This window comes from Prunus avium, chromosome 7 (genome assembly GCF_965620075.1).
Source record: "Prunus avium chromosome 7, drPruAviu1.hap1.1, whole genome shotgun sequence".
Classification (NCBI taxonomy): domain Eukaryota; kingdom Viridiplantae; phylum Streptophyta; class Magnoliopsida; order Rosales; family Rosaceae; genus Prunus; species Prunus avium.
This window is the reverse complement of record NC_142290.1, coordinates 1,712,245-1,724,991: the sequence shown is the minus strand read 5'-3', so window position 1 is coordinate 1,724,991 and position 12,747 is coordinate 1,712,245. Positions and strand designations below refer to the sequence as shown.

The 12,747-nt window shown below is 42.9% G+C and overlaps 1 protein-coding gene across 1 annotated transcript; it reads right to left on the bottom strand.

Moving 5' to 3' along the window:
* Positions 1 to 4,910: 4,910 nt before the first annotated feature.
* LOC148292787 (uncharacterized) lies at positions 4,911 to 5,432 on the bottom strand. The gene has a single exon (XM_088244013.1). The coding sequence runs from the start codon at positions 5,430 to 5,432 to the stop codon at positions 4,911 to 4,913; it is 522 nt and encodes a 173-aa protein (XP_088100139.1).
* Between the last annotated feature and the right edge of the window lie 7,315 nt (positions 5,433 to 12,747).

Sequence of the window (12,747 nt, the reverse complement as noted above, 5' to 3'; positions counted from 1 at the left end):
GCGACAGGTGCTCGGAAATCTCTGTAGTCTATTTGCCCTACCGGGTCAGACGGAAACTTGGACTCGACCAAGGCATGCCAGCCAGTGCCAACCATAGTGACCCATTCCTGCTTCACAAGGTCTTTTGGAGTAATGACAACGTACCAGTTGGCGTTAGGCCCCTTGTCTTAGCCGGCAAGAGGAGGGTTGGTGGCTTCTCACCGGGCTATCAAGCCTACTGGAACCGCTGCCTTGCTTCCCTTCGTGAATTCCAGTCCCCCCATTGTGACAGATTACCTCCTTCCACTGCTCGCCATGCCGGTCTAGTGTCGGAAGAGAAGGCAATTCTGCTAAGCCATAAACGCAACCTGCCTTTTATTTCTAAAAGTGGTGACATCGTCGAGGAGTTTCCCAAGACGAGACAGAGACCGGGAATGCAGATTCCTTGCAATTTGGGAAAGGCCACGACACCAGTGTCGGGTAAACGAGAGCAGGAGGAGAAGCAAAGCACAAGGAAGAAGCAAACTTGTAGCAAACAGAAACGGTTCATTCCGAAGGTAGCATCGAGCGGCCCCCATCGAGCTAGAGAGGCAACTCCCCAAGGACGTCCACAGCCTTCAAAGCCTGCTACATCCGAGAGCCAAGACCGTGCTGGCAAGGTGCCGGAAACCACCTCTCTTTGCAGTAAGCGTTGACTACTTTCTACTGCCTGAATTGTCTTCTCTCCTATTATTTATTTATTTATCTTATTATATATATATATATATATATTTTTTAATGCATATATATACATATATATATATATATATATATATTTATTCTTTTTCTTTTTCTTTCCTTAAGAAAAAATGGGCACCACCCCAAAGAGGAAGAGAAGTGATACAGCTCCTGTGAGTCCCGACATGACTCCGAAACGCCGTAGCATGCATATCCTGCAGGCAAGGTTTACTAGGGCCCACATGAGCAATAGCGGGGCTTCCAGAGCTGAGGCTGTGGTGACCATTGATAGTGATGATGATGATGGCATCAAGGCTGAGACTAGTGTCCCGAAGGGAGAGAGTGTTCGTGATGTTTGCAGCATGCATGAGGATCTTGGTAGGGATAATTACTGTTATTATGATGATGACGCACTCGCACACTCTAGTGCTTATTCGGAAGCACATGGTGTCTCGGGTGACTCCCCTGAACCTGCCAGCAGCAGTGCACACCATTTTAGCATTGTACCGGTACTTGGCATACCCTGCATCATGTTCTCCATCTATTTTCTTGTACCGTGAGCTGCCTATTCACCATTCATCCTTATCTTGCAGGTTACCGATATTGCTGAGGGCTTGAACCTTGTTGCTGCCGTCGTTGACCCTGCACAGAGTGCCCAGGAGGTACCCATTGTTTGCTCCACTTATATATTCTTTTTCTTATTTCAATTTTTTTTTTGGCTTAGTTGGGCAGTCGCCTTTCTCTTGCCCTTTCGCTTATGCATGTGACGCAGCTTGTTAATTGCCTCATACTCACCCTTGCATATATATATGGGTGTGTGTGTATTTTCAGGTTGGGCATGTTACTCATAATATGGAAATCGTGCCTATGGTGCCTTCTTTCTCGGGCACATTCGATACACTAGTTGAAGCAGCCCTTGCCAAGTCATCCCCGACCATGGTATCAGCAAGTCCTCAAGGCGAAGCATCTGTGTCTCAGGCCACAAGTCCATTGCTGCCTATCATTCAGTACTTTCTTCGAAGGGACCTTGAGCCCATCATTTCACCAACTCTTTCGGCAACTCTCCGGAGTAAAACTTTTACCTTTCATGGGACATTGCCTACCCCATCCCACATTCAGCCACTTGTCCGGAGGCCGGAGCCCAGCCTCCTCACATCTCTTCTGTTGATTTCATTTGGTGACACAGTTACTGATGAGGAGGCCCTGGTTAATGACATTGCTGCTGAGAACATTTCTGCAGGGCGCTCATTTAACAGGTCTTGGTTGGAGTGGGAAAATTCATTTATTGCATTCAAGGCCTTCTTTGACAATGGTGTTCAGGTCCTTCGATCCGCGGATGAGCTTCTGCCACTTTGTCACCGATTTAATGGCTATGCAACATTTCTGGGAGCTCTTGTTTATCCCAAGACGGTTGCAGCTTCGGAGAAATTTATGGACAAATACGGAGAATTTATGGACATTACTGGCATCACATCCTCCTTCTCGCGGTGCACTGCTTTCCGGACCCTTGGCTTGGTGCTCCATGGAATGGATACCATGCAATTGTTGGATATTACAGATCATCGACTCCTTTGCTGGCGGGATGCGGTCTGTGAAGCCATGACCTTGGGCTTTCGAGTAGATTTTCTTCTGAACTTGATGAGAGATTTAGCACGTGCTGTATTCGAGGCACGAGCCATTCATAGCATGGAATCATTCTCCGGCCCTGATGAAATAAGGGTAGCAGCAGAGGCCTTGAATCTTAAGCAGCGTGAGCTGGAAAATCAGCATGGGTAATTGCGTGCCCTCCTTCTTGCCCAAGGTGTTTCTGCTGACGGCACCGGTTGCGTGGCAGAGGCAGCAACTAGGTCCTCTCACAAGGCTTCTTCCGTCCTTTTTTAGCTGTATCTAATGGTTTTGAGGTCTGTGACTCTTCATCCCTTCTTACTTCTGCTCCTTTTCTTCTTCTTTAGTAATCTTGTATGGCACCAACCTATCCCACCTCTGACATTTATCCTTACTTTGTCTTGCAAGTTGTTCTTTTGCTTGGTGTAAGACTGACTGGCCTGACACATTGAAGAACACATTAGTTTTTGGCTTGTATAATGATAAACACATAATTATTACAATTTCTATCCCTAATCTATATTTGTTAGTACTTTGTTTTAATTAATTTTGCACCAATTAGAATGTTACATTGCATTTTACAAATCCAATTGCACTTCATTGAAATAAAGGCTAATTCAATTGAATTCTCTAATTGGTAGCTCTTTCTTGTGCAGCAACCCAAGGAGAGAAAAGAAATGAAGCCCCAACTCCAGTCCATTTTCGGCAGTCAACTTGCAAGCCCAAAAATGCACTCTTATACGGCTCAGATGAGAATACAATCTTCATGAAAGTTGATCCAATGGGTGTCTAGTATAACATATCCAAATTTGAGTCCCATTGGATCAATATTGACACCTCAGGCCTTCCCACTCCAAACATGGTTCAGAGAATTCGTTTTGGGCTGCTGTGGCATCATTTTTTGTGTCAACTCTTTTTCTGCGTTTTACCACACTTGGAAAGGATGGCTTAATCAACTTGGACTATGCACAGAAAACACATCATGGGAGGAGAGATCTTGCAGCAAATGCAATGATGGATAAAACAAGAGGTGCCAACCCATGCTAAAAGAAGAAAAGAAAAAGAAGATGCTGCCAGTACTAGAGTAAAATAGACAAAATTGGCAAAGTGGCAATTGGCTTGTCGGCAAGTGGAAGAAATATTCAATCAATGAATGGAATTGATGAAACAAAAGCTACTCCCACTTTCCTATAAATAGAGAAGTCCTCCGCAGTAGTTAGAAAACCAAGCTCACAATCTTCTCTTGAGCTCTCTCCTTCCTCCAATTCTTCTAGTTCTAAATTTCTGTTTTAGTTTTATTTTATGGGGAACTAACTCCCTAGCTAAGGCTAGGGGGAAAGCTTTTAATATGAGTATGTAATTTTTATTAGTTTGATCCAAACTTAAGCTTTAATGTGAATTTGTAGTTTTTGTTCAAATGGAATTTGTAGTTTTCTTTTTTAATTAATTGATGAATGTTTGATAATCTATTTCATGGGTTCAATCATGTTTTTCCCATTGTGTAGTTAAAACTTTCATTGCTTTTAAAAGAGAAGAGAATTACTAAAGATTAATAGAATTTTGATGAAGTTTATTTTTTGATAGTTTGTTGCCAATGGTACAAGTTATGCTTAGAATACTTCTAAAGGAAATTAAAAAGAGCTTTAATTATTTTGAATAACTACGTTGGAAAATATTTTGTGGATCAAATTATTAAGAGTTGCATGCTTATGTCAAAAGTGAAACCCCAATGCCTTAGTGTTTTAATCAATTAAATTTTCTTTAAATCAAATCTTGCATAAATCTACCTCTCAATCACATTTGTTCTTTTTCATCTCTGTTATTTTCTTTACACTGCTCTCTGTGGATACGACACTCGGACTTTCGAGCTACACTACTATACGATACATTCCCTTGGGTTTTGCAAAGTGGTACGAACATATAACTTAGTTTCACTTAGGCTATATTTCCTTTGGATGTCCCAAAACTTGTAATGTGGCAACCTTGTACTGTAATGCTATTGTATTCAAGCTGCCAGAGACACATTGTAGCTTCTGTTTGGTATATATATATGCTGCATGGTTGGTAGAATTCTTTTGCTTGAGATCTTCTTACAGATTGGGTATCATTTTAACACATGGTAGATGCTGCCAAAATTTTGGTAGGATTTTTGTTCAAACTTCTCGATACCTTCCCCCTTCCTTTTTAAAGAAAATTACCCAAAGGCTCCTGGATGTTGTGGGCATGCTAATTTCTTTGTAAATGCTCAGCTTTACATACTCCATTTTATTTTTGCTTAAGCATGAAGCTTGTTAATAATCCGGGATCCCTGCTAGTGACTTTGCTTGGCATGCTTTCTGCTAAGTCGCATTGTTTGTTTGTTTTTTTTAATTTAAATATTGCTATGTATATATACGTATCTGTATACATACACAGGAGTTTGCAAAAAGACAAATCTTCCAGAGACAGTTTTAATTTTTTCAAAATACTCCTTCATTTTCATTTCAAATCCCATGCTACCATGATGGTACATTTTATAAAAGTTTCCCAGAGCAAAAGAAGGAAATATAGAAGGAGACCATATTAAAAAGGGAAATGCAATAACACAAAAGGTAAGATACGATGCCTACTTAGCAGTAGTAAGGCTTGAACCACTTTCCATTGATGGGATCGGTTAGAATGCCTTCCTTGACGGAGATCAAGCAATAATAGCCACTGCTGTGTACTTCCTTGACTGCAAACGGGCCTTCCCATTGTGTAGCAAACTTGGAAGGTCCCGAAACTTGTCTTCTCAAATGCTTGACAACTTTTAGCACAAGATCTCCTCGTTTGAAGGTTTGAGGCTTGATGGTTCTGTTATACGCTCGGACAACAGTTTTGTGGTAAAGTGCCATCCTTGTTTCGGCTTCTACTCTTTTTTCATCCATGGCTTCGAGGTCTAATAAGTGCCAATCCGAGCATGACTTCATATCACATTCAAGATCATTGATAGCTGATACTCTGGCCGTGGGAATTGTGATTTCCACAGGTGAGATGGCATCAAACCCGTACACGAGCGGTGAAAAACCTGTAGCACTTCTTGGAGAGGTGCGGTAAGCCCACAAGGCATCCGGCAGATGAATACTCCAACCACCTTCGTACTCGTATACCATTTTGCTCAAAATCCTCAATATGGTTTTATTTGTAGCCTCCGCTTGACCGTTTCCCTGTGGGTAATAGGGTGTGAAGCAGCGATGTACCGGAGCCGCTAAGCGTCGAGCTCCCTTGTTTGTTAACAAAAGGCGTGCCATTGTTAGTAACCATTTTGTACGGGATTCCAAACCTGCACACAATGTATTCTAGAATAAAATTTGAGATAGCCGCTCCCGTGGCCTTTCGAAGAGGGATCGCCTCAACCCACTTTATGAAATACTCAGTGGCAGTGAGAATCCATATGTAACCGTCAGAAGGGGGATGGATCATCCCGATTAAGTCAAGCCCCCAAGTATGAAAAAGCCAAGGAGTGCTCATGTCTTGTAACAATGTGGGAGGCTTATGACTCAGATTGGCATGAATTTGGCACATGTGGCATCTTTTCACAAAGTCATGCGCATCTTTCTTCATGGTAGGCCAATAATACCCAACACTCAGTAGCTGCCGGTGAAGCCTCTTCATCCCCTTGTGCTCTCCACACTCTCCAGCATGTATTTTTTGCATGACCTGATGCACCTCTGGTTCTCCCAAGCATCTCAATGATTCGCCATTAAACCCTTTACGATAGAGTGTCGACCCGTCTACGAAGTACCTCTTTACCGTCTTCTTAAGCTTGTAGGCAAGTTTGGAATTGGTTGGTAGAGTCCCTTCAACAAAAAATGCTAAGTATGGAGCTCTCCAATCTTCCGCAAATGAGATAGTGAAAGATTCTTCGGTTGAGGGTATCGTAGAACACGCGGGGCAATTGGACTGGATTTCAGCCGCTTGCTTCTTCATTCCTGGCCAGTAATAACCCTTGCGTTGCAGGCGCTGATACAAACTAATCACTAGCTCCAAGCTGCAAGTGGCATCATGTATTTCTTGCAACCTTCTTTGTGCCTCTGTTACTCCTATACACCAGGTTAAAATACCTCTTGGAAGGCGTCTGTAAAGCTCCCGAAAGATGATCGCATAATCTCTTAATTTCTTGATGTCGTTTCCTTTGCCCATTTTCTCCTTCACAGATTTCCTCCTATCATCCCCTTCCAACGATTCTTCCTGAGCCATTGTTTTGATTGCTGGTACGTCCTCCTTTATCACAGCAATGTTGGGTTGTTTTTCAACGAATGAGAGCTTCGACCCCAAAGAAGCCAAAGCATCAGCGTACCTATTAGTAATCCCCGGAATCACTATTGAACATGTAAGGAATGTTTAAAAACCCACCTTAAATTTGCAACTTCCAACAAACTACCCAAACTGATAAATGTTCTATCTTAGATAAAAGAACAATTCAAAACCTAAACTAACAAATTACACTTAGAAAATAGCAAAACCACTTGTCAAACTGATTACATAACAAACTAAACACATGGACTCTGAAACTGATGGTGGCAATTTGTGACGTCAATTCAGTTACCATTGCATAGTCAATGAGATTTGCAATGGTTCACCTGTATTTCTCATATGAGAGTTGTAGGAATTTTGTTTGATGAATTACATAAATGGTCAATACCAAGCCAAGCTCTACGTATTTTACTAACTTGACGAATGTGAAAAAAAACCCAATTATGTTTATAGCTTAATTAGACTGAAAGCAAACACCTATCAAAAACTAAAATTCCCAAAACTCAATTCTACATGAAAATACAAAAGCCACGGAATCAAATTATCAAATAAACCAAGCCACCGAATCAGATTAAACCATCAAATAGGTTCCAAGATAATCAATCACAAATTTAGCAACATAACATAACAAAAAGCTATAAAAAAAATATTTTAAAAAATTGATCTGGTGATGTTTACTAAAATTTGAAGATTTTCCTAGTATTGAGAGAGAATGTTTAACCTTAAATTTTAGTTGTGAAGAGAGAAGAAAATCTTACCAGAAGAGGAGGTGTGGGGTGTGGTCAAAACCCTAACTTTTGGGGGAAAGGGAAATGTGCTTCGAACTGATAGATGAAATCACACAATTGTCAACTTAAACTTCCGTCTGAGTGTCTGGGCTTGAGAAATTGCGTGAGCTGGCTTGAGAATCGTCGAATGGAAGAATGATTCTCACTGTGAATCGTAATGGTTGAGCATCTGAGGGTTTTAGCAAGAATGGGGCAGTGATGGAGGAGATCGAGAGTTTCAGAGGGATTGAAGGAGAGTTTTGTTTAGGAGATGAATTTTTAGGGTATAGTTTCAAAGTGAGTGAAAAAATTGAGAGGGAGTTAGAAGAATTGGGGCTAGAGTTTGAGAGGGAGCTGAAGTATCAGAGAGAGTTTGCGAGGGAGAGTAAAAATTTTGGGTTAGGGCGTTGACTCAGACTTTAGGCATCAGAGGTATATTACCAAAAAATGACCCTCTTAAAAATAAAATAAAAACTAATCACTTTAGGCATCTATATTTATGTAGATGATGCTAAAGGGGAATAAAGTCATCGTCATAAATAAACAAAAATGTGCGCTGATGTCTTTATACATGTTTAGTTACGTTATTTTCGAAATTGATGCCTAATCTGCTAATAGCATCGATTTCACTCTCTATCGATGCCTATCTAGTGTTGCTGTAAGTGAAATTTGACATAGTGAATATGTTCCATCACGACTTGTTTAAAAGAATTGACAAGCCTTTCAGCAGCTGTACGATATGGTGCCAACGTTGCCTCCTTCACAACAAAACTTCCTTGCAACTGACTCAACACCAGATTTGAATCGCCGATGATCCTTATCCTTTATTCCCCCATTTCTTTTGCTGTAGACAACCCCATAATGAAAGCTTCATACTCCGCCACATTATTTGTGCATGGATAATATAGTTTGAATGAGAGAGCCGTGGCTTGTCCCTTGGGGTTAATAAGTACTACGTCTGCTCCTCCGCCACTAGTCGTAGAAGAACCGTCAAAGTAAAGAGTCCATGGTTCCTCCTCCATAACAGTGGCCACTATTTCTGACAACTCCCCCAAGACTTCTTTGGAGAGAGTAGAGTCTTCCACTTCAGGAAATAGAGCTAGCAAATGAATCACAGCTTGCCCCTTAATGGCTTTAGGTGTTGCGCACGTGATATCAAATTCGGACAATTGTAGCAACCAACGTGCAAGACGTCCGGATAGCACTGGCCTTGTGAGCAAGTATCTTACAGGGTCAGACTTTACCATGAGTTGTAGCTTGTGAGCTAGAAAGTAATGCCGTAAACGCTGTGCAGCATAGACAAGAGCAAGGCACAAGAGCTTGATTTTCGGGTATCTTGTCTCGGCTCCCCTTAACTGCCTGCTCACAAAATTGATAGGACTTTCTTCTCCACCATGACCGTCTTGGGCAAGTAAAGCCCCAACTGCTGCGTTCGTTACAGCCAAATAAAGCTTGAGCGGAAGTCCCGGAATGGGTGCCTTCATTGTGTGCAGCTTTGCAATCATTGTGTGCAACTTCACCACGAGATCATCTACATAATCTTCCACTTCTTTTCCCATCATGTCATGGAACACAGCTGTCATAGCCCTTTGGTAAATGGCTCTGGCGTTTTTAAGACCAAACAGCATGACTGTGTAGTAGAAATTCCCGTATGGTGTTCGAAATGTTGTCTTCTCGGCATCTCGTGGAGACATCTTTATTTGGTTATAACCACTAAATCCGTCCATGAATGATAACAAGCCTGGCCATGAGGTTGAGTCAATCAAGACATCCATATTGGGCAGTGGGAATTCATCCTTTGGGTAGGGTCGGTTGAGATCTCGGTAGTCCGTGCATATCCTAATCAAACCAGTCTTTTTCTTCACGGGAACGATATTTGCTAGCCATGTTGGATGCTTGATTGGTTTGATGAACCGAGCAGCCAATAGCTTTTCAATCTCTGCCTTGATTTGCATTTCAATTTCAGGATGAAAATTCCTTCTTGGCTGCACGACAAGTTTTGTGCCAAGTTCGATATTCAAAGTATGGCTTACTAAGTTTGGATTTAGGCCGGGCATTTCCTCGTAGCTGTAATGAGAGAGGGGCCGGGCATTTACTAAGTATGGCCTACTAACGTCTCAGAATTCCTTTAATAGCAACACCAAAGCTTCTTTTTCTTCCCTTGCCAAGTGAACGCTGATGGAGATGGGCCTTTGGATAGAGGAGTCATCACTTAAATTAATTGTTTCCAGCTGCTCGGCTACCGCAGTCGAGCCATCTTGCATATGCCTAGGCGTCGTCATAGGTTCCTGAAAAGCACAAGGCATGGGTACCTTGTCCTTATGGCTGCTTGTTTGCATCACTTCTTCTCCATACTCGGGGCTTTCCCGTAGAACTCGGTTGAGGCCCCAAATTTGTGATAAGCGATACACCGTGCGTCCATCTGTGCATTCGGTGTAGAATTCCGCCTCTGAGGTTGCTTCCACCGTGCGTCCTTTGTAGGTAGGTCCCGAAATTCTTGATTGGGTTGCTTCCAGTACCTGTGCATTCGGTGTAGAATTCTGCCTCTGAGTAGTGAGCTTCATTTTGGTTGAATGGCGCTTGATTCCCTAGTATGCGAAGCGGTCTCAACCCCAACCTTCCCTTCACACATTGGTAGTAGGTAGAGACCACAAGTTTGTGCTTATTGAGCCATGGTCTTCCAAGTAAGGCATGGTAAGCCACATCCACATCTACCACATAGAACTTAGTGAGTGACCGGACAGGCCCCACCTTCAAGTTTACTTGCATGTGCCCAACCGTGTCCTCGCTCTTATTCCCAAAACCGATGATGCTTGTTTGAGATTGCACAATTTTAGACAACGGAATACCAGCTGCCGTAAGCACAGACAGAGGCAATATGTTGACAGAAGAACCCGTGTCTACCAAAGCCCTCCTTATGAACACATCATTGATCTGTCCCTCCAAGTAAAGTGGCCGCCTATGATGTGGGTATGGGACCTCCATGTCTTCATCCATAAAAACAATAGCATTGTCATTCTCTAAGAATGACCTTTGTGGTTAAGCAGTGAGGCAATGGGGATTTGACTTTGCAGAGATGTTCATCAGAGCTACCGCAGCTGCTTCCCTTGCTTGTGGCCCAAAGCCAAGTTGGTCAAAGAGTGACTTGAACTTTGGGTTCCTTTGGAGGACCTGTGAAGCTGTGGGCCCCTGTTTCAGACTTAGGTAACGTTCTATCACAGTAGTTTCAACCTCCGCAAGGGTATGGAACGTTACAGCAGCTGTTTCCTGCTGCCCAGACGAAGCCCCCAAGCATTGCTCTTCTGGCATATCTAGCGTAAATACTTCATTATTTGTACTACCATCCCATCCATCAGCAAATGGCCATGGTGCGTTCTAACTCGAAGGTTTTGAGTATTTGCGCCAGTATGCTTTCTCCATGTTTCCACAAGGTTCCCAAATAGCCTCTGGTGACTTTGGGTCGTTCTTCCATGGGTGACACAACTCATCGTCGTCGAGCAAATCATCTGAACATGTGATAACAGCAGCTATCTTTTTTCCCCTTCGTTTTGGTAAGGGGTCTTCATCAATGACCTGCTTCATCAATGACCTGCTTCAAGAACTCCCTCATGTATTTTAGCAGGCAAGATCCTTCTTAGAGTTTGGCAAGCAGTGGTTGGATGCCCCACGAACTGGTGATAGCGGCAGTACCTAGGATCGTTCTTCTCTTCTCTGGTAGGAACTTTGTAGGGTCTGAGAGGCTTGATTGCACCATCAGCGATCATCGTATCAAGGATGGTGTGGAATTCTTCATCTTTGCATGGAAATGGCGGATATGTCTCCCTATCCTTCTGCTTGCGTGAGTTGTAGTCACCGGATGACTTGTCATATATAGCTAGCGTTTGGTGCACCTCCTTCTTCTCGTTCCTCCAAGTCCTCTGCCCCGTCGGTTTGACAGACATGCTTCTTTTTCTTACTACTTCCAGCAGCCAAGAAAACTGGCTAATGCCAATATTTTCGAGATAGACCCTGTAATCTGCCACAATATTACTGATGCAAATTTCTACAAGCGCTTCCTCATCCTTCTCATCATAGCAGTCTAGGGCCAAGTCCTGAAACCTACGTACAAAGTCTACGGGATCCTCCCCATGCTTTGGACGAGTATTGTTGAGTTGAGTGGTAGTTACTCTTTCCTTATGCTGGAAGTATTTTTTACAGAACCTGCTTGCCAAGTCTTCCCAAGAACGAACAGAGCCTGGTGCCAAAGTGGTGTACCACGTATAAGCAAAATTGGTAAGGCTTTTTGAAAACTTTCGGAGCCGGAGATTATAATCGCCAGCATGTGGTCCCAAAGCATCAATGAAGCGATTGACATGCTCCTTTGGGCTTCCCTTTCTTCCATCAAAGAGAACAAAGCTTGGTGCCTCGTAGCCTTTGGGATATGGCTACTGGAGTAAGCTTGACGGATATGGTGGCTGAGGAATATACTTCCAATCTTCTTGGCTTCGGTTAAGTTCTCTTTCCATGGCAACGACATCCTCCTGGGTAACAAAAGATGGCCCCTTTTGTTCAGACCCTTTTCCAGCAGTAGTTGACTCCTCCTGTGGGTGTCTGTCATTTTCTTCGGTTGGCTTAGAGACAGAACCCTTCAGTTCTTTGATTCTATCTATCATCTCCCTCTGGGTTTCTCCCATAGCATGGATAGCTGTAATGAGATCTGTGAGGGTGAAAGCTCCCTCACTTGATTAAGAATCACCATGGTCAAGCCCGTCTTGGGAAGCCATGGTATTACTCTTGGTCTTCTTCTTTGGAGGCATTAGTGAAAATCGCAGCCTGATCCCCAGCAGAGTCGCCAATTTATATAGGGGTCTTTTTGTTCTAGCAGCCTGACGAATGGGCTTGGGCTGCTATAAGAGGAAGACAAACAAAACTCCCCAATGCCTGAGTTCAAGAACCATGCTCCCAAAAGAGTTTTAAAAGGCTTGCTAAAACCTTAGAAAAACACTTTTAGGTTCTTTTCACCAATAACCAAATAAACGTGACAAATTAATAAGGGACTTGGCTTGAAGAGCTTGTGGCATGGGAGCTGAGCCTTCACAAGTTTAGCAATTTGAGAGAGAGAGAGAGAGAGAGAGAGAGAGAGAGAGAGAGAGAGAGAGAGAGAGGTAAAAGCATGAATTTCTTTCAAAGGGAAAAGGTTCAGAGTGGAGAAAGGAAAAATTAGGAGGATTTCTTTCTCAGAGAGAAACAATGGTGGAAATAAAAGTGGGGTGTCTAGAGTAAGTTCCAGTTTGCTCGACGAAGCTTGGTCGTGCTCTGGAATGGTGTGTTTTTCTGGGTAGAGGAAGCTCTCTTTTATAGGTATTTAGAACCCTAATTTCGTCGATCCTCCATTCCACTTTTCCTTTGCTTCTTTCCTATTACC